The sequence below is a fragment of the Mytilus trossulus genome, chromosome 4 (assembly GCF_036588685.1).
Source record: "Mytilus trossulus isolate FHL-02 chromosome 4, PNRI_Mtr1.1.1.hap1, whole genome shotgun sequence".
Classification (NCBI taxonomy): Eukaryota; Metazoa; Mollusca; class Bivalvia; order Mytilida; family Mytilidae; genus Mytilus; species Mytilus trossulus.
In genome coordinates, this window is record NC_086376.1 from 47809259 (window position 1) to 47832543 (window position 23285).

Sequence of the window (23285 nt, forward strand, 5' to 3'; positions counted from 1 at the left end):
TTTTTTTCGATTTCCAACATGGATTTTTTTCTTGTATCAGTTTTTAGGATCATAAGACCTTCCTTTTTACCTATTAGTGTAAACAATATTTTTATTATGATAAATACAAGTATAAATTATAAACACATATTCACAATGAGGATCCAGAAACAAGCAGCAATTGCTTATATTAATCTGTCTCCTTGGTAAATTAAATACATTATACACAAATAAATCAAAACTACATGCTCTGTTACATAATAAAAATATTGATATTGTCAGTGAGTTACATAATGAACTGAAAAGTAAAGAAAAATGCAACTGATAAGACGAAATGCTTACAGGTTAATTGTGCGAGTCATTAGTTTGTAAACCTTTTAGTTTTGATAATGAACCTTTGTACCATGAGAAATAAACTAATATTTTCTGCATTCGAAATTGTATCTGAACCATTTAATAGAAGTTCGGTGTCCATAAGTGCCGTTAATTTTAGGCTTCCAAATGACATTATCAGTTCTTGTCTTATGTCCGAGTATAGTGGGCAAAAAAGTAAAAAATGTGAGCTAGTTTCTAAGTCACCACATTGACATTTAGGGGAAGAAACTAAGTTTCTTGGAAACAAGTGACAGTTTAAAGAACTACTATTCATTCTAAGTCGCGCGTGAAGAATTTGGCCTTTTCTACATCCAGCATAAAAGTATAAAGGGACGCGATCGTTCTGATTACAAATTTGTTTCTTAAATAGAGAGATAGATTCACAATTTCTAACACTTAACGGTAAATTATTCCATAATTTGATGGATGACGGAAGATAATAATCAGAATAAAGTTTTGTACGTGATTTAACATGTAAAAGATTATTACTTTGTCTTGTACTGTGGTCGTGTCGACTACAGACATATCCAGGCAATAGCTCTTGCAAATAATTTGGGGTTTTATTATTTACAATTTTATGAAGCAATATTAATTTGTGGTTACTTCTTCGATCTGAAAGTTTCTCCCATTGCGTTTCTTTATATAACATCGACGTACTTGTGAGCTTAGTCCCCCCTGTAACTATACGAGCAGCATCCAACTTGATATTTTCAAGTTTATTCATTAAAGATTGATTTCCTGAATCCCAGATAACATCAGCATATTCAATAATAGGTCTTATAAACGATATATATATATTTTTCCAGGGTCATTCTATCTAAAGTGTGTTTTATTTTCCTTAATATATTAAGTCTTTTGTATGATTTCTGTACAATATAATCAATATGGACATTCCATGAACCATTATTAGAAAAATAGACTCCTAAGTGCTTGTGCTTTTCAACTACATGTAGTTCTTCGTTGTTCATGTTTAAAGGTGGGTGGTAAGGTTTTGAAATTTTACGGGAAATAGTCATAGTTTCAGTTTTCTTTGGGTTAAATTTTACAAGCCATTTCTGGGACCATTCGTGAATTTTATTCAAATCGCTATTTAAAATTTCAGCGCCCTCTATTTGGTTATCAACAGTTAAATAAAGACTTGTATCGTCAGCAAAAAGTTTAATTTGGGCTTCAATATCAGTGACTATATCATTAATAAATACCAAGAACAAAAGGGGACCTAATATAGAACCTTGTGGGACGCCAGCGTTAGTAGATAACCAGTCAGAATTTGAACCATTTATAACTGCTCTTTGAGACCTCCCATTCGAATAATTTTCTATCCATTTAAGTAAGTTTCCAGATATACCATATCTTTGTAATTTAATGAGAAGACCTTTATGCCAAACTCTATCAAACGCCTTACTTATGTCACAGAACACAACCCGTATTTCTTTGCCACTATCCAAAGCTTTACCAAAATCATTCGCAATGTCTACCAACTGATTTACAGCAGAGTCCCCTTTGGTGAAGCCAGACTGGTTTTGCGTTAGAATATTATTCTGTCTTAGGTAATTATAAATATGTTTATAAATACAGCGTTCCATACATTTTGATAAGACGTTTAGAAGAGATATAGGTCTGTAATTTTTAACTTCGTTTGGTGAACTATTTTTAAAGACAGGTATGACATTAGCTTTTTTCATTGGCTAGGAAATTCGGCTTTCCTTAACGACAGATTAAATAATTTGCAAAGAGGATATTTTATGATCGATGAAGCTTCTTTTAATAACCTTGGACTTAACGTGTCAAATCCAGATGCTTTAGACGGATTAAGAACATTTAAGGCATCCTCAATTTCTGTTTCATTTAATTCAATTTCGTTTAAGTTGTTAACAGCATCGTTAAGGTTACTTAAGTTATCGGTCTCTATGTCGTCTAGTTTAGATTGTGAAGCAAAGTAAGAGTTAAATTCATTTGCTTTTTCAATATCATCAAAGATTAATGTCCCGTTTCGTTCGATAGGTGGTATACCTTTATGGCTTGGTTTAATACCAGAAAATTGTTTAACTGTTTTCCACCAGTTAGTGCTAGACGGGCTACCATTCATAATTTTGATTATAAGGTTATTATTGTAATCTTCTTTCGATTTTCTAATAAGTCCAGTGACTTTGTTTCTTATTTTTTTAAACTTATTCCAGTCAGATTGTTTATTAATTTTTTTAGCCTTTCTATGAATTCTATTTTTTTTTCCTAATCATTTTTTTAATATCATTTTTTAGCCATACAGGGCTGTTTTTTCGAACTGTAATAATTTTATTGGGGATACTTATAGCAGCTGCTTGAAGTATCGTATTTGTTTTATTCTCAGTTATTTCGTCTACAATGTCGGATGCTATTATCGTGTTCCAGTCCACTTCATTTAGAGTATTTCTAAATAATTCGTAATCGCCTTTGTCGTATAACCATATTTTACGTTAAAAACTTTTTACCTATTAATTTTTAAAATGCGGTTCTTATTACAATTTCCTATTTGTCAAGCCTTAAAAGGTCGTAAAAAGTGAAGATTTTGGACAAAATCCAGTTTTTGAAAATTCAAATTTATGGATTTTTTTTTTCTAATTCCAACATTGATGTTTTTCTTGTATCAGTTTTTAAGATCATTAGACCTTCCTTTTTAACTTTAGTTTTTGAAATGTAGTTCTGATTACAATTTCTTATTTTTTTAAGCCTAAAAAGTAAAGATTTGGGGCAAAATCCAGTTTTTGAAAATTGAAATGAAGATTTTTTTTCTAATTCCAGCATGGTTTTTTTTCTTGTATCAGTTTTTAAGATCATAAGACCTTCCTTTTAAGCTATTAATAATTGAAATGTGGTTCTTATTGCAATTTCCTATTTTTTGCTTCCTAAAAGGTTGTAGGAAGTGTGGATTTTTGGAAAAATCCATGTTAAAGGTGGTGCTGAAATTTATCATCATTCTGCAAAACAAGTATTATACTTAATGTTATGAATTGTAATTGATTTATTGTTTTATATTTTACTTATATGAGATTTTTTTATTTAAAGGTAAAGGTAAAGGTATTTTTTTCTGTTGAAAATGGGAAGATTTACCTCCCTTTACTGATATGATAAAAAAAATGACATGGATTTCTTAATTAAACATGAAAACATGCTAAAAAGTGTATATCTTTATTTTCTATGCCATTTTGAAGCACTCTAATTACATCATCATGAGCAGCGTACTTCCTTAACAACAATTGTTTAATTTTAAGGCAGACTCACTCATTGACTCAAGGCCAAGGGACACGCAGAACCTGGCAGAAAAACATACCCTTTTCAGCTTGTGGCATGCAATTATCCGCTTGACATCATATGTTTCAGGTAAAAAAATCTCTCCTTTCGACTGTCTTTGTCGCTGTACGATCAGTGCCACCAAAGTTTCCGTCGGTTAGTCGCTTGAAATCAATTTTCCTTTCACGTGTGTTTGGCATGTGAGTGTTTTAGTAAATAAAAGGGAGATAACTCGCACAAAGGGGCGGATTAAGTATAGGTCACGTGATTTAGTATAGGACCCGCAATTTGGCCGTATGTGAATCATTGGTTCATATTAGTCGTATTTCTTTTTCGTAAATTGTTTTGCCATAATAATGGTTTCTGATTTTTCATGTTGGGTCCCATAGGCGGATGCCTTAATTGGGGCCCGGGCCACCCCTTTTTTGGGAAAAATTTGGTTTATTATAGGGAATCACTGAATCATGACCCCCCCCCCCCCCCCCCCCTAAATGAAAAGTTTTTGATCCGCCCCTGGATCGTACTTTTATCATCTGACTATACGATATTGGTTTTTCTCATTATTGAAGTCCGTACAGTTTCCTATACTTGCTTTTTGAAAGAAAAAAAAATGCCTACCTACCTACCCACTGCCCCCACTGTCTCAACCTCTGGGTAGGGTTTGGGCAAACCAAAATATATTTAAGTGTGGCCTAATGGGTCTTTGTTCTGTGTATCCTGGATCTAACCCGTCTTGCCCGTTAACATTGTTATAGGGAACATATATATAAGCTCACTACTGTCTACATACTAGTAACGAAGTCCGTGTAATGTTGATATGTTTAAGGTGGTATGGGAGACTAAAATAAAAACGATGGAAATTGTTCATATTTTGCAAAAACGTAGTATCTATTGATACATGTCCAAAAATATAATAAAAATGATAGGTCACCGTGCATTTCCTCAAGATACAGCCGTTGTGACAAAATGACACATTTTGTATGGATTATACAGGGGGGGGGGGAGATTTTGTGATTAGAAACTAAACAAAATGATAGATTTGTAAAATAAGTTAAGAAAATATAGCTTATAGACAGTGCTTTGAGAATATCAAAAGAAAAGATAGGGTCACCGTACGTTTTTTTCTGGCTAAAATGAAAAATTCCATGAAGATTCCTTCAGAAAATGCACTGTTTATAATTAAATGCGATTCAACCAACATACGAAATAAATCTCAAGACTTTACACTGTTTTTTATACATTTCATTTGATGAAAGTTTGTTGCCTATAATTAAAATAATAACTAACAGTGTTTCGAGATTTTTTGCTTATACCATTAAAGCATTGGCCCCTTTTCAAAAGTCTCCCAACTATATCCTTGATTTAGCAAGGTATTCTTTGATATTTTTACATCTATACGCTATGATAGGCACCTGGGTGAAGATTTCACTACATTGCTTGTCTTTTTGCAGATTGCTTTAATGTTTTCTTATAACCTTACTAAGAATTTTAACCATTGGATTATATTTAGCAATGAGAGTGAGTGGGTCATTCTTTGTCCTATCGGCCTTCAATAAGGTTGTTTTTTTTCTGCTTGTGGTATTTTTAACGTTTCTAATAACATTCTCCGTTTTATTTCCACAGTATCGTCTTTCAACTAACTTATCTTGTAAATAAGTTAAATGTCTGTCTAACTCATTGGTGTCACTATTATTTCTAATATGACGTATAGATTCACACACTGTAATGTTTTATTATGGAATCTTTCACCTTTGTACACTTCGGTATGTAAATAGGACATACTAGAACTAGACACCTCAAATGTGAATTTAAGTAGAGGGTCAATTTTGTTCGCTATTTTGCTGCTCACAAGGAAGCTGTTAAACCAAGAGTTCTAAATGGTAAAGTTGAAATCATCCCTTCGTAAATTTTACGGACGCCATCACGAGTTGGTTTGCCGTTATGGAATAACCGTTTCACAAACGATATGTTCCTTACGTCGTAACTACAATCCCCTACCCTTTCATGAATGTGACCTACTGAATTGGACTATTTACCGGATTTGTTATCACATTAGCAACACGACGGGTGCCACATGTGGAGCAGAATCTGCTTACCTTTCCGGAGCACCTGAGATCAACCCTAGTTTTTTGGAGGGGTTCGTGTTGTTTATTCTTTATTTTTCTGTGTTGTGTCATGTGTACTATTGTTTGTCGGTTTGTTTCCATGGCTTTGTCAGTTTTAGACAGGGGCGGATCCAGCCATTTAAAAAAGAGGGGGTTCCTAACACAGGACAAAAAGGGGGGTCAAATGAAATGTCCCCATTCAAATGCATTGATCGTCCAAAAAAAGAGGGGGGTTCCCACCCCTGGACCCCCCCCCCTCTGGATCCGCGCCTGTTAGATTTATGAGTTTGACTGTCCCTTTGGTATCTTTCGTCCCTCTTTTAAAGAAATCTTCAACCTGTTTTAATGTGCCTGTGAAGACCATAAAACGTCATCTCTGTATTGACAGTGTAATTTGATGTTTTCTCTCCATTGAAACTTATCTAAGATGTTTATTAATAGTACAGACAGATGTAAATCATGTTTAACCCCGCCACATTATTTATGTGTGTGCCTGTCCCAAGTCAGGAGCCTGTAATTCAGTGGTTATCGTTTGTTGATGTATTACATATTTGTTTTTCGTTCTTTTTTTTTTTACACAAATAAGGCCGTTAGTTTTCTCGTTTGAATTGTTTTACATTGTCTTATTGGGGCCTTTTATAGCTGATTGTGTGGTATGGGCTTTGCTTATTGTCGAAGGCCGTACGGTTACCTATAGTTGTTAATGTTTGTGTCATTTTGGTCTTTTGTGGATAGTTGTCTCATTGGCAATAATACCAATAATACATCTTCTTTTTTATAATGTCGGAGAAAATATACAACCCATAGGCGCTCCTATAATTTGTTTGTATAATTGTCCATTGAATTCAAATTCACTGTTTCTTAGTATTAATTTGACAAATGCCGTTAAATCTTTTTTGTTGGGATTTTTAAAGTATATTTTTGTGTGTCAATTGATTCTGAGTCTTTTTTTAGAGTTACCTCCCCTTAAAATGACTTTTTTTTTGTTTGAAAAATATTCTACACTTGTAAAAATATTAATATTTATAAGTTATATTCTTATAAATTGGCTCTTTAAAATGAAAATTCACATTAAATAACTGCATTCTTGAATCAAATTTTTCTAAATTGATAAAAAATCTGTACCTTACGTATACGTTCTCTGTTTTTTTACAATCCAAGATGGCGAAAGATATTCATACCACTTTAATCATATAAAAGTACATGAATAACGTGTTTAAAGATAAAAAAAAATAACGTGACAGTACCCAAATTGCACCTTTTTTGACAATTTTTTTATGATCACGACAAAAATTCCCATTTTGTGGTTGTTTTGTAGCCGTATCCTTCTTTACTATATATATACACCAAGTTGATTTTCAATCCATATGGATCATAGAAAAAATGGTCTGAACTGACCTCTTAACCATCAATGATTCTGTAATGAGGAGTTCCCAAATTGCATCTATGCTTATATTCGCATTGTCAAAAGTCGAATAACAGAGCTTTTGTTTAATTTCTTCAAATAGTTTGAACAAAAATTGGATATTTGTCCATGCTTACTCTTCATGTTTTAAGAAATGGATACTTGTAACATATTGTATTTGCTCATTTTGAAAAGATGACGTTTTGATGGCGACGTTTCCGTACATTTTGCGTTTTCAATCACTTCATCTGTTGATAAATACTGAGAACGTTTTGTAAATATATAAATATTTTTTACCTATGTTGAAAGACGTGCATATAGTATCAGATCATAAATATACAAATTGTTTGGCCTCTAGGAAATCTTGTAAGATTTCCTTTGCTATTTTTGCTTAATAGGTGCAATAATTTGGGTACCGCAGTGGCGTATCCAGGGGGAGGGTTCCGGGGTTTGCAATCCCCCTTTTTTTCTTGGAGACCAATGCATTTGAATGGGGACATATAGTTGGAACCCCACCCCTTTTATCCTGGGTTTGGACCCCCTTTTTAAAATGGCTGGATCCGCCCCCTGTACCGTTACGTTATATAATATATTGAAAGGTTCGCAGGCAGTTATAAATTTTTTATTGCATTTTGAAGCGGCACAGAAGCCAGAAAACGCCCGGTGTTTATGTTATACGCCGGAAGCATACCTATGACGTCACCTAGTGTAGGGACCAACATTTTTCTTCATTCTCATCTATTTTCATCTATATTGCAATTTGTTACTTTAAGCTACTACTCCAATATAACTGACCAATACATAAATTTTTATCACAAGGTCGTGCTATAAACATTGCTTAGATTATTTTGATAAACGTCTAAATGTTATTGCATTTCTACTGTGCAACTCGTGTACCGTACAAACTGTCACATTAATCAAGATGAAAGATCATTAAACTGATTAAGTATTGGCCGTCAAATCTTTGATCCCAACTTTCCTTTTGTGGTTATAAACCTTATGTTAAAATTTAATAGATTTCTGTTACTTATACGAAAGTTTTTTTGCAGAAACCAAGAAAAATGCTTATTTTGGGCCCTTTTTAGCTACTAATTCCTTTACTGTTGGGACCAAAACTCCCAAAAATCAATCCCAACCTTCCTTTTCTGGTCATAAACCTTGTGTTTAAATTTCATAGATTTATATTAACTTATACTAAAGTTATAGTGCGAAAAACAAATGTCTTCAGTCGACGACGACGACGACGCCAACGTCATACCAATATGCGACCAAAACATTTTCATTTTTTGCGGTCGTATAAAAAACTCAGCGACTTCTGGTAAAAATGGGGACGTTAAATCCGAACGATGACCAGTTGTAGAAATAATGCCATTGTTTGAGGAGTTCGTAGGTGGCCTACTGAAAGGAAAATTTCCTGTTCCTATTCAATAAACCCTTATTTTCCAATGCATGGTATTTAAGAATTTCCAGACCTTCATCCTGGACGACCCCTTTTACAAGACCTAGCTACCTTTTGTATTGTTTTTTATCCTGAACATACATAAATATTTCACACTGGATGTTTAATAATCAATCAATCAAATAGCTTCAAGTAAATTATAAAATTTGTAAGGCTTTGCTATTACTGGCAGGCTCAACAAAATTAATAAAATATTCCTTTCGATACTATATTTTGATTGTAAGAAGACTGTATATGTAATGTGAACTGGAAGAAAAATTAAGTCCATTTATAAGTAAAATTACGGATAAACAGGAACAAAATTTTAACAAAATTTTCTTTTAGATACTAGAAGGAGGCCGTTATCTAATATAACCTCCTTGGTTCCACCTCACAGAAGTTCCAATGGAAACTTTGTTATAAACATTGTCATAATATTTATTCCCGTTGGAACAAATATTCTATACTATTTATTCCGTTAGGAACATATACTGTAATATTTATTTCTGTGGGAATAATATTCCAGAATATCTTTTCCTTTTTGAACTTATATTATGAAGGAACTTTTATTCTGTGAAAGTGTCTGCATGAAATGACAACGAAGTTATGAATGACGGTCGACAAATGGAGACATAAAAGTTACACCCAGCAGGCAGATTACAGTCTGGTCTTGAAAAAGTATTCAATATATATAAGTCCGGCGAAACAGACATTCCGGTCAGACATGCAAACCCCGGCCACAAAAAAAAAATACGCCCGTTTGTTTCATCATTATCATTTAATGCTAAATAATTTTGTTGGAAATTTTCGTTTTAATAGCAAAAAAGTGGACCAGACTTTTGTTTTCACGGATGAACCAGATACGAACAGAATTTTTTTTTAAGGCAAGAATCAGAGTCAATTTTTGTCTCTCTCAAATATCTCACTGCGGACTGCCTCCTCAAATCAAATGGTTCGTACCTGAAACTTTAAATCTTTCTAGAGCTTGTACTGACTTGGGATCATTATTCAACTTTGTTATTTAAAAATAGGCTGGGGCATTTGGGGTTAAACATGTTTTCGTAGGTAAATAATATTGTGGAACTTTTTATTTTCATGAGAGTGTAATTATAGTCTATGAGTATTTACTATCATACTTTCTGTTAGGTGGAATAGTCTAATAGAAGTCAATGCGTTCTTGCTCAATCCTGTGTCGCTTTGAAGGTTTCCTAAAATTGTCGTCATGGCATCCTCAGCCTAGATCAGCCCAGAGACATATAATACAAGAGATATTATATGTCTATGATCAGCCTAAGCAATGTGTCAATGATTACTCACGGTAATTTGAATTTCAAAATGACCGAGTGTCGTTTTTTTCAACGCACTGGTCAACTTATTAAAAGCAACAATCATGATTTTCCAATTATTCAACTGGAATTTGAATTAAAATTGGGCGCGAACGTGAACGGCATGCGAACGGACCTTGGGTGCGAACGTGCGAGGTGCGAACGTGTAGGGTGCGAAAGTTTATTGGGCGCGAACGGATCTGATACCACCATAGCAAATCACTAAACTGGTCCGCCGATCTATCTCTAGCTACGAAACTAGGTCTAGGTACAACTAAACGTTGTAATATAAAAAATAAACAAAAACAGAACAGTAATTTGCCAAACAAGACGTTAAATTTCATTTAGAAATTAAGGTGCGAGCTTGTTATAGGCCGAGAATTTTTTAGGCCGAATTAACCGACTGCTAAAATAATATATGTGTGACGTCATTGTTTGAGTCTGTGATAATTTCGGGCATTCATTACTATTTAGCAATCAAAAAAACAAGTTTATTGGTAATTTTTCAAATTAACAGCTCAATACAGGTAATTTCAATAATATTAACTACACGTTTAGCAATTATAGATTAACATTCAATCAAATACTGAGATATATAAACCCATTCAAATGCAAAAATCAGACAAGGAAATGTAAACCGCATGCATGTCTGAAAAATGGCGTCTCATAACGCGAACCAAGAAAGGAACACGACGAAAAGACATCCAGCCAAGACTTACTTCGTGTACTTTAAAATGAAATCTATATTTTAATTTCTCTTCACTATCTGATGAAAGTCAAAACCAATAATGAAATAAGCACTATAGGGTCTGGGAGACATGAAAATAAACAGCACAAAACCGGTATAAAATTCTATTATTATTGGAGCAAGTTGGGACTGAAATTTTTGAATAGGAAAGTTGCAGGTCTTGTGTATGGCTGCTATGGCATCAATAAAGGTCCGGACTATTCAGCAAAGTGGCTTCTGAAATGAAGTTGCCAATTGGCCACCAGACATTAAAACTAAGTGCCAACTCAAAATTTCAGTCTCTGGGAAATAATTTCAGGTTGCCTACGTTTTTTGTCTAGCTAAAGTAGTTTTTGCCCTGTGTTTTTATGCTGCTACATAACCACATGATTTATTTAATTTTATTACATTGTACATGTTTTATGACAACCTCTATCAGAAGTCTGAAGACCCAGTCTAGTAAAATTCTATAGGACTTGTGCAGAAGCACTGGCGATTGCCCCATCAATCAACATGAACACCTGACAATTTTTGCGAAATTGTAGCCAGTATTTTATTGAATCAATGAGAATGATGAGAACAAGTTTAAAAAACAAAATTGTCACCGACATTGTTTCATCTGTTTATTTACAAAATTGAGAATGGAGCTCGAACATGTATTTCAATAAACACAAGCTATAAATGACAATGGTTTTCTTTCTAACGGCACTTAATAGTCAAAGTTGTGACTGAGTGGGCTAAAATACGAAGACAGCTTACAAACGACCTACATTTACCTGATGTAATAAAGCGCTGACAAGATCGAACTTGAATCTAAAAGGTGCTTGGAAAACAATATAAATTTGTGTTACTGTCAAGCAATCAGACGATCTTTTTAAACCTGACTCGGATCAGCCAAAATTTCATCAATTTACGGTCCTCATGTCTTTGCCATTTCAGAAGGCTACATTGAGTTGAGGGCTGCTATTGTCTTGACACACATGACAATCACCATGACTCATGAGGTCAGATATTGTTAGGTGGTCTAATCCATTTGGAAATTGTTCTTTCAAACAATGACTGTAATGTTTACATGTATATTGGTCAGATGTATTAGTTAGAAATTTGAAACACTGGCTGTTGTTCTTATTTAATAGTACAAATTTGTATACATAGCTGTTTAGCAAATGCCTGAAATCAGGCTACATGAAATATGTTGGACCGTCAGACAAATCCAGTGAATAATGGATCTGTGGTAAAATTTTGTTGAATTCAATGTCCGGTGTTTTTTTCATGGATTTTTCTAACATTCTAGTAATATTGCCAAATGATCTCAAATTCATTTTCATCTTTATTATCATCACAGCAATGTTTATTTTGTTCAACCCCTAGAAAATCGTAACCAGTGATGTGTAAATCCGGGTAAAAACATATCTGTGACTGTTAAAAAACATTTCTATGATTGTCAAAAACAACAATGGCTGCCATCATTGGCACAACGGGAAATGTAAATAAAACCGGATTTGATTCTGGTAACTTATGAGGATAATTCCGGGTTTGCCAATTAAATTCAATAAATGAATAAAAATCCAAGCAGATCACAAAAATCAGCTTTAAAATATAAACACTAGAATTGAAAACCAAAAGATATATAAAAAAGAAAGAAGAAACAGGAAATAATATTTTATACTTTATGTAAATTATGTTTAGTTCACAAACATTGTCAAAATCCAATAAAATTGGACATAACTCTTCACTGAAAATCATTCAAGCATTGAATTGTGCACAACTTTCATAACAATAAACCCTCTTGTTACATTTTACATCATTTTGTTTTTGTGCATTTTGGGGAGGAGTAGGGCACAACAAAGTCATATGTTTGTTGTTTTTTGTTGGATAATATACAATAAGATGTAAAAAAAATACCAGACCAATTTAAATGAAGATATTGTCAAGAAAATGAAAATTTGTACATAGGAAAATGTTTGCGACAGAAATATCGCCGGCAGACATATTTTGTGTCCAGATTAGATAAAAAAAATCGCAAATTGCGACATTGATGAAGCACAGCGCAGTACATGATATACCTTAAAAGAAATGTACTACTTTGCTGAAATATTGTGTAAATAGACACCTGGACCAACGAATAAAAAATGATTGATCCCATTAGGAAAAAGTTAACAAAACAATATTAAAAAGTAGTTTTTGAAGATTTACATATTTATGTTTCTTTGTAGGTAGCCCGATAAGATGGCTCACTTTGTATATCCTACTGGCCAACCCCAACCAACAGCTGCATACCCAACTGTTCAGACTGCCTATGTAGCAGCTGCACCTCAGGCTGCTTATGCTGCAGCTGCTGCACCAAGGGCTGCAGGTGGATATGAAGGATATCAGACTACACCTGCTGCACCACAGTATGCATATACACGTACACAAGTTGCAGTTACTGTAAGTATTACAAGGTTATTTTTTGTAATATTACCAACTCCTATCTGAATTTTTTTTAAGACAATTACATGTAGGTGCTACTTTTAACTACATTTACCATTTGTTACTAAACGTTAAAATTAAAGAAACGGATGAAAAAGCACTGTGCATACATGTATTGAACGAGCTATTTGCCATGGAAGGTTTTACTTTCCTTTCAACTAGCATGTATGCCACACAAATTTAAATGGCCAATGATTATACTAAAGGAAAATGGAAAAAATAGGTTCTCTGGTTATTTCTTGTTTGCTGATTTTCCAGAACAATTTAAAGGTTTCTATTCAGATCAGGTCCTCCAATTCATAAATGCATGTATATGAATAGCCTCTGGTGATAGGTCTGGAAGCATGCTCGCCTTGAGAGTAGGAGGTCGTTGGTTCAAAACATCTGCCAGGTAAAAAGAAAGAAAATTGGTATTTGCTGCTTCTCTTGCTAAGCTCATGGCATTTAGAAGTTAGAGCAAAGACTGGTCGTCTTGGAGTCAGAATAATGTGTCCAGGTAGGGTGACATGCATGCCAAGAGTACGATCTACTTCCACCTTGGCAGATCAAGCCAACCTTTGTGATAACCATGTTGTGCCATCTATCAGATGATTAAAGTCACGCCCATTCCAATTGCATTATTCTTGACCAATTGGAGCATGTGAACTCTCTTCAGTGTGGAGGTGAAAACACAGAAGAGTCTAAAGTCTACAAACTTTGTGAAGCAGAAAACGAAAATTATTTGTTTACATTCCAAAATTTGTGTAAGAAACATACTTAGGAACTTCATTTAGGTGATTAAAAACATTTAAATTGTCACTAAATATTGTCGTATATTTGGTGTAAAGACTTGTTGTACAATCAGCATGTGGAAATTGTTTACCTTCATTTTCTACTTTAACGTGTGATCATGTTATAGGCAATTTTTGATTGAACTGCATCCAATGAAAATTATTACTTTGTGTCTCTGAAATACTATCTCAATCCTCCAAAGTTGGAGAGGAGGGAAGTGGGTCGTAACCCTTGGCTAGGGAAGATGGGCGACATGTCATCCTGTAGACTTTTACCTGACATATACTTGTTAGCCTATTAGAAAATAAGCTCAGTGTATGATAGACATCAGTCTAGTACAAACTAGAGATTACATTATCATTTTCTCATCCAGACTATTCATTTAACTTGCCACTGGATGTTAAATAGCCATTGATCTCCATCACATACATGTATATAATTAGTAGAATGAAGGCATTATTGGGTTATTTTTGTTGAGAGGGGAGAGCAACACATTTTAATGATGTTTATTTCTATTGACAGCCTGCAGGAACATATGATCAGAAAGCATATTATCAACCAGCTCAAGCAACTGTATCATACAGTGGTGCTGAAACACATTATCAGCCAGGTAAGGAGAATGTTTCACAGGAAACTTTCTTTTTTCTGATTTCGTTTCATGTAAGGCCAAATAAAATAATATGTGTGTTTCCTGTTTCATCTTTGAAAAAAATAGGGTACCTAGGTAGGGATTTTTTTTTATTTTACCATTTTTTTTTGCATTGAGTCTATGGGAGAGAAATCCTGACTTTAACAGTGCTTATTGGAAATGACCGAAAAAACTTTAGGGTAGGCTATTTCTAAGCTTAAAACATAGGGTAGGTAGGGAAACAGGAAACACACATGCTTTTTTATTTGGCCTAAATAGAATGCAAAGATAATGTTAAATAAACAAAGCAGATACAGATTTAAAAGAACAAAATGTCTATTAACTTTTATTTGAGTACAACAGTTTTGTGTACAGCTAAACTGGAAAGATACTGTTAAAACTAAAACTTACATAATTGAAAGACTGAAGGGAATGTTGTTTTTTGAATGGGTAAATACATTTAAGATAAACAGATATTTTGTACAGAGACTGGAGAAATATGGCCTTCTGTGAATGTGAAAAAAACATTAAAAAATGGAAACAGATATTGTAGTGATTAGAAATCATACAATTATTCCACCTTGATATATATATATATATATATATATATATGTGTGTGTGTTTGTGTGTACAAAAGAGGGTATATTGTATATTAAATTAACTTACACAATGCACACACTAAATTTGTCATGAACAGCTAAAATGTATATTTCTTAGTCCACTTTTAAAGGACTTGAGTTCAGTACTAGCCATATTTGACCCAAAATATTAACCTTTTGTTTAAAGATAGTAAATGTGTCAAGTTGATGACAAAAAACATGGAAAGTGAAATGTTTGTGCCAAGCTTAATGAAGCTTTACTGAATCATGTTAATAAAGCGTTAAAATTATGATTTTCATCAAAAATAAGGTCTGTGAAACAGCCTTAATATTCAAGTCATATTTATCTTTATAAGCTCTGTTTTTAGTCAAATGCCAATATCAAATGCCTGTAGGAAGATATTTTAACAAATTTCAAAGTCATTATTCAGCTGTGACTTATTGTTGTATTGCTTAGTTAATCTTAATATGAGACTTTGACAGAAAAACTTGCCAATTAATACTTGGACCTTATCAAACCTACACCTTTCATTCAGGCTAATAAAATGTATGAACAATCAATTGAAGTCTTGTCAAAAGTGAAGTTAGAGTTGCCACTAAGCATGTTAAAAGAAATCAATTGTTTAATACATCCTTATTTTACACAATCGTAAATATGACAGTTGTTTTTAGGAAATTTGAAACTCCTTATATGAAATAAACACTTTGCTAATTTTTTCAAATTAATAACTTAGGGAAATAATCAACTCATTAAAGATATTGGGAAATTCTGCTTATAGACAACACGGACCATAGCAAAATGGACAGCATGACTCCTAATCATGTCAATAAAAAAGAAATATGAATACTGACCTTTCTACCCAATTTTTGTTAATAAACCTTAAACAAACAAACAGTTTTTTGGGACCTCATATTATTGATGCAAATAGTTTTTTGACACAAAAACTACAATAATATAAAATGTATTATTTTTTTATTATTAGTTCATGTTCAAGCAGCTGCCAAACCAGTATATTCAACAAATACAACAAATTATGCTACACCCAGAGTTGTAGCACAGCAAAAAGTGCAGGCACCAATCCAGGCTTCTAGTGCTGCCACCTATGTATATCCAACAGCTGTTACTACTCCTCAGGTGTCATCATACTCAACAACTTATGCTGGTAACACAAATGCTACAACTACAGTATCATATACAAGCAAGGGTAAGGACAACAGGAAAGCAGTTTTAGTATTGTTACATACATACATATCAAAATCATTGTTAGATGGAACATTGCATACTTCACTTTCACACACATAAGCTCAAGTTGACACAAGAAGTAACAAATGTGAACTTTGTTTGTTGTTTATTTGTATATATACAAACAAAAATAAGCACTGTAGAATTTTTTGTAACTAGTATTTATTAACTTAGGCTGTTCCAGAAATAAATGTTTGTGTGTGGGATCAGCTGTTATTGGACAGTACTTGTGATTTACCCTGCCATTCATAAAATTGTTCATGCCACATAGGCATCTTATCAAAAATAATCAGTCCTTCAATTATTGATAGAATAACCTTCCAAACCCATTTATAAGATTAATTCTGGTATAGCCTTAAGTAAATGAACATTATAAACATTTATAAACACTTTTAACTGATAAAAATAAGTACACAGGATGAAATCCGTGAAGTCTAGAATTAAAGAATTTGGTAATTGCTTATTCATTAAGATTACCAGTAGACCAGGTCTATTTGTTTACAGAATTTGACAATTATTTGTTAAAATTTGGAAAGCTGCTGGTACATGTATTTAGTCCAAAACTGTTTACTCTAGGCTTGTTTCACTTGTGATAAACATGATTTCATAAATAGTCCAGAATTTATTATACAAAAAAAATCATGGTAAATATTAACAGACTTGTAAAAAATTCAATTGAATGTTCAAAATTATCTGACAGTTTCACAATCTTCATTTGTTTCAATGTAAGATACATGTATCATTCACTTTTTTTTTTTTTTATAAATTATGAAATCATGTAGAGCTTCTGGATTTGTTTTGATATTAATCACACCATTTTATGTGCAGATATGTGTGATATTTGTTAGCTTAGTAGGACAATAATTTTGCAATAGAACTGTTTGTTGAATTAATATCTTAGCCAAACTTGAAGATTACACTTGACAAAATTAATTTCAAACGATGTACACATTGTGTTCCATCAAACTGATTAGTTGTATTTTTTTAAGAAAAAATATGTTTAGTTTTATAATTAATGTTTCAAAAAAATAATATAAAATTATCTTACATTGGAAATCCTGAAGTATTTTTGTATGCTTACTTCTTAATAAACAAAAGACAATGCAATATTAAGAGAAACGTCACTCTCAGTCTAGTAGATTTTGGGAGTGTTATAAATGAAGCATATTTATCTTTGTGTGTATATATAAGATATATCAGTAAATAGATTTTAGAAAAAAACACCTGCTTAGTTTGATGTAGCATTATGTCTTCATTGATGGGTTGATGCATTGAATATTCATGGGGAGATGCTTTATCATTTGTACATATGCAGCTAATTGTTTTAGACAACCAAGCTTTGAATTGTATTCAGATTTGTAAAATGTGAGAAAACATTGGTTTGCATGAATAGAAGCAAATGTTTTTACATTGGAGTTACTAATGTGACATGTGTAAAGCCATTGTAAAAATGTATGCTTTGGATTTCCTATTACATAATTATCTGTTATGCTTGTTAGAATCAGTGAATTAAAGGTTGAAATGTTATTAAATGATAATTTGATAGATTACAGTTGAGACATTTAACTATACATCTGGCTTATTTACAAGTGAACAAAAAAAAAAAAAGAATCAGTTAAATTAGGGTTTTACACTAAACTATTTTGAAAAAAACTATGTTGAATATTCAACTTCATGCTTGATTCTTATTAAGATAATGTATTAACATTTATGTTTATGAATTACCATAACAGAATTTGCTTGTATGTCAATTATATTTATTTAAACTTTTAAAGTATTTCAAAAATACGTTTTTGAGAATGCATTGATTCAGAACAAGGTTAGCAATTTATGAAATCACAGCTTGGTTATAATATTGGTTTGGCTAACTTTCTAACCCTTGATGTTCACATTTCAGCCCCACAAGGCGTGTCCAACTATACCACCATAAAACAAACAGTACAACCAGTTGTCATAAAAGGTACGTTATGACTATGCCAGTTGTGTCATCAGATATTTGTCATATTTGGCATGTCAATTTTGGGATCTTTTGGTTGAAGATTGAAATTGTCCTATTTTGTTGCATTCCATGAACATGGACTTTAATCATTATTATTGGAACAAGTTATGAGAAATATTGATAACTAAAAGGAGGTTACTTTAAAAGAAATTTGAACAAGCTGAATATTTTAATAGTGTAGCTAATATACACAAGTGGCATAGGCTATACTTGACAGAATGATGAAGTACTGTAAATTCAGAAATTATTGCGTGATTTTATTATTGCGATTCTGTCATTTTACACTTGAATGCGATTTTAATTTTTACGATTTTCAGAAAAGTCATGCTTAATTCAGTTAAAATATTACAAAATGCAAGTTTTAATTATTGCGTTTACAACTCAGTCGTATTATTCGTAATAATAAAAACCTTGTAATAATTTCTGAATTTACAGTATCTTATACAGATAATTTTGATGAGCACGTGAAATTTGTGCTTTATATTGAATGGGTCATTACAACTCTATCATGATGTTTGAGAAGTGGTAGTGTAGTTTCAAGCTTATATTTTTATTTCCTACAATTTCATTATAACCATTATAGTTAGCTGTGTTAGATTTCATTTAAAATGTTGAAGAAGAAACACTCATAAATTTTGCATGTAGTTTTGTGTGTGTGTGCTTTTTACACTATAAGACAACAAAATCTACTTGGTAAAAGAAACAAGCTATTTCATACTCTGCTGAACAATTAGATATTCGTTAATAAAACTACCCATACAGTCTAGATGCTTGTCTGGACTAGGTACTGTCAAAAAATGATTAGCATAAAAGTGTGCTTACATTTAATTTAGACAGAAACTTTTATTAACTACCTGGTACATTAGTGAGGTTGAAGATGTTAACAAAGTTGTTTGGAATTAATTTGTGACAAGTTGTCAATCTTATAATTTTCTAATGCTTTGCATTTTCTTTTCTTTTTTTTATTATTACAAAAATACTGTTTTTAGCCTTACTACTTTTGTTTAGAGCAAAAATTAGAAATAGCTCCTTTATGTTTCAAATATATGATTGAAAAACTTTTTGTTACATGATACTTTGGGTGTTTTCTTTTAATTTTTGTAGGGATTCTTCTCTGATTTTACAGTGGTAGTAAATAGCTCATTTCCAGGAAATTTTTGTTGTTGATCTTTTTCACTCACATATAATTCTAATTAATAGAAATGTCACAATACACTGATTAAAGGGGCAGTAACTACGAGATATATTAAAAATTTAATATATTATTTTGTTTTGCTCAATCAGTACTGAAATGCAAATAGTGAAATAATGATTCGCTCTTAGCAGCCAGTATTATTCAATTTTGTCTAAATAAGCGAAAAAACATTGATTATGAATTATTCACTTGTGAATAATAAGACCTCACTGAATCCGTATTCATGTGAACTTCAATTTAACCCCTTAGCTTGAGATGTATAACACGTGAATTGTATGTGTAAAGTTATTTAAAGGAAAAGAATGTGAACATTGAAAGTGAAACAAAGGCAAATCATTTGATTTAACGATTCAATCCACAAAAAATCATTCTTATAAGGTAAAAACAATGGTAAACATTTATTTTTCATCTATAATATAGAATTAAATAGACCTAGAAAAATCCAACAACACAAGTTTACTTAATCTCATCTATATATGTGTGTGGATCACTTATGTGGTGATCGGATGACTTTAGGGGTCAACTCGATGGTTAATTAGAGGGCATCAAGACTGAAATACACATGAAACGAAGCTACGTCTTTTCATGTCAGTGCCCTGTTTGTTGTTTATTTTAGACTTTTAATAGTTTGGATAAATGTTTTACATTGTTATAAATTAAATATGATAAATTGATTAAAAGCAATGATCATGAATTTGACAGCTAGTGCCCCTGTAACTCCAGCATTGTGTATTGCAGTACATCAATCAAATTGTACACAATACAAATTATTAAACATTCTCAACAGCATTATTTTCTAAAATCTGTGTTATCTCATAATTTTTTACATTATTTTATCATGAATCTTTGAGGTATATATTTCTTTCATAGCGACAATCTTACAGATCCTTCATGTATGACATTTTTCATTGTAAATAGGGTGTGAATAATCCTTGAATCCAGTATTGTCCAATGAAAAATTAAAGAGGTGCCTGCCATTATTTGTTTATACTTGACTTTGTATTTTATATTCTCTACAGGTTATGATGCTGCTTTATACTCAGCAGCAACATCTTATTACCAGCAGCAACAGGCTGCCAAGGTTAAAGTTGGTGTCAAAACAAAGACTAAAATGCCACCTAAGCAACCACAGCTACATTACTGTGATGTTTGTAAAATTAGCTGTGCAGGACCACAGGTATGAAACGGTTTAAATGCATATCTTCTAAAAAAAAAATTAAAAAAATCTTCAATGGTCAAGGGGTAGTAACTCTTAAATTTAAATTATATTTCTAATTGATGCATGAAAATAAAGATTAATTGTTGGTTACTTAACAGAGAATATATGCATGTATTTCATTTTGTAGAGATTTTCATCTTATCATATAAAGATTAAATGATATCATTAAATTTTTTAAATACTTTTCATTGTGTAATAAAATTGGAAAACAATAATAATGCTATGAAGTTGACTTGTGGTGGTTGATGTGTATTAAGAGTAGTGTACGCTTTGTACACATTTGTATACCTTAAAGATATCATCGTGTTATGAGGATTATGGCAAGTTGTTGTCCCTGAGAAAGCAACAATTGTTTTCAGCAAAGCAAAGAATTAATTACAGTATGGAATTGACAAAAAACTTGTTTTTTACCCAATATAGACATACAGAGAGCATTTGGAAGGACAGAAACACAAGAAAAAGGAGGCTGCAATGAAAAGCCAAACTGGAACAACAACTTCATCATCATCAACCCCTCGTGGTCAAAATCAGCTGAGATGTGAGCTGTGTGATGTCACATGTACAGGAGCAGATGCTTATGCTGCTCATATCAGAGGAGCTAAACATCAAAAGGTTTTATTACAATTTCTTTGTTTCTTCATCAGATTGAGTAAAAGTATACAAGAAGCAAAAATATTGAAGGGAAAACTATTGAAAATATTCCTGTTAAACATATTTTGCAAGCCATGTCCCTTCAAACATATTGATTAGTTATTTCTCAAAGCCTCATCATCCTTCAAACATTAACAAGTTTTATATATTTAAATCTTATTTTGTGTAAAGTAGGGATGTCAACTTGGTGAAGAACTGCTTAAATAGTACACGTTGAGTTTACCTTGTGATAATCTAAAACGTCTTACTTAGAAAATGTTTTCAAAATGGGGACATGATTCAGATAGTTTTATCTTCTATTTATTATTGGTTGTCTAGTGTATGCTAAACTCTACATAATAATAGTGTATGCTAAACTCTATATAATAAAAGTGTATGCTAAACTCTATATCATAATAGTGTATGCTAAACTCTATATAATAACAAGTCCAAACCAAGGCTTCCAAAATTTTTTTGAAGCAGCAGGACATTTTATTTATGATCCTGATTTTAATATCTAAGACTACGTCACAAAAGGCAATTATGGTAATCAGATTGACCTTAGTCTAGATTTAAAAAAAAACAGATATTAAACTTTACTTTGATATGAATTCGATGTTATGAAGTAAACTGTTAAAATTGGCAGTGCATCATTTAAAGTGTACACATCAGCGTGCTCATATCTGCCTTAGGCTCTTTATTTGTGCAAAATAACATTGTCAAAAACTTTATTTAGTTTTTAAAGTCACATTTTCCCTAACCGGATGTTGACTTGTCAATGGTAAAACATGGACCAAAACCGGATATGTAAAATCTGTGTACATTTACAAAGCACGACTGAGTAAAGAAGCTCTTTCCACGTTATTTCTTCAACAAAATACTTGAAATGAACGTTAGATACAGGTATCAATTTGGAGATAACTGTATTGTATTTTAAGCTTCCGACGGCATCAATTGGGGATTTGATGGTCGCAAATTAAGTTTACTGGCGACACATTAGCGGAGACAGGAAACAGGCATTTGTGACCATCAAATCCCAAATTGAGGCCATCGGAGCTTAAAATACAATATTGTTATCTTCATTCTAATGAAACTGACAGAAAACAATTTAAAAAACATGTATTTAAAATCTGTCATATGCCGTCTGCACTTGCGCGTACGTCCCATAGCATCAATTGTCAATTGATGCCATGTAAGAAAGTGACGTTATCCAATCAAAATGAACGTTACAAAAGTTGTTGCATTAGAATGATAATTTTAGCATTTTTGAAGAAATGTAGGATGCATAATTAAATTTCCCTAAATTTCCTACCTGTGCACATGCGCACATGTGTACTTGTTCATGCAACGTAGTTCTGACGATTGTTCATTTAAAACCTTTTAAAAGTTTCATCAAATCATGTTTATAAATTTATTTATTATAACTTAATCTTTTGGACTAAATCAATTAGATACAAACCGCTGAGATGAGACATATGTACGAAAATAATTGTGAATAGACCGATTAATTTAAATACGATGTCCGTTACTGAAAATTATAGTTTACCTGTCACCTGAACAGGTAGTTTTCAGCTGTCCAACAACTAATTAGCCTTGATTAAAATTAGAAAGTATTGAAGTAGGGGTTGTTTTGATAGTAATTAATCATCATGTCACTTTTATGACCGGAAATGTGGGGCTTTTAAAGCAAAAGTTTGGGTCAAAAAGATCGTGAATTATATTAAAATGACTGAAAAAGTCTTGAAAACTAAAAAGTATATGACCGTTTCATGATTTGCCCAGCCGGTCTTTTAACGGACATTATACATATGACCGTTTTGGAAGCCTTGGTCCAAACAATTGTTTTGCATAGTTAAAGCTCTTATAATGCATATTCTTATTAGTATACAATAATCAAATCAATAT

General features: G+C 32.4%; 1 protein-coding gene across 2 annotated transcripts in view; it reads left to right on the forward strand.

Annotated features, from left to right (window-relative positions):
- Positions 1–10287: 10287 nt before the first annotated feature.
- Positions 10288–23285, forward strand: part of LOC134715416 (zinc finger RNA-binding protein-like) — a 30100-nt gene continuing 17102 nt past the window's right edge. For both annotated transcript variants that reach the window (XM_063577578.1, XM_063577579.1), the window contains exons 1-7: positions 10288–10424; positions 12841–13054; positions 14390–14477; positions 16078–16299; positions 18235–18297; positions 20551–20708; positions 21171–21362. In XM_063577578.1, the coding sequence (XP_063433648.1) occupies positions 12854–13054; positions 14390–14477; positions 16078–16299; positions 18235–18297; positions 20551–20708; positions 21171–21362 (924 nt within the window). In that variant the 5' untranslated portion in view covers positions 10288–10424; positions 12841–12853. The remainder of the gene's footprint in view (positions 10425–12840; positions 13055–14389; positions 14478–16077; positions 16300–18234; positions 18298–20550; positions 20709–21170; positions 21363–23285) is intronic.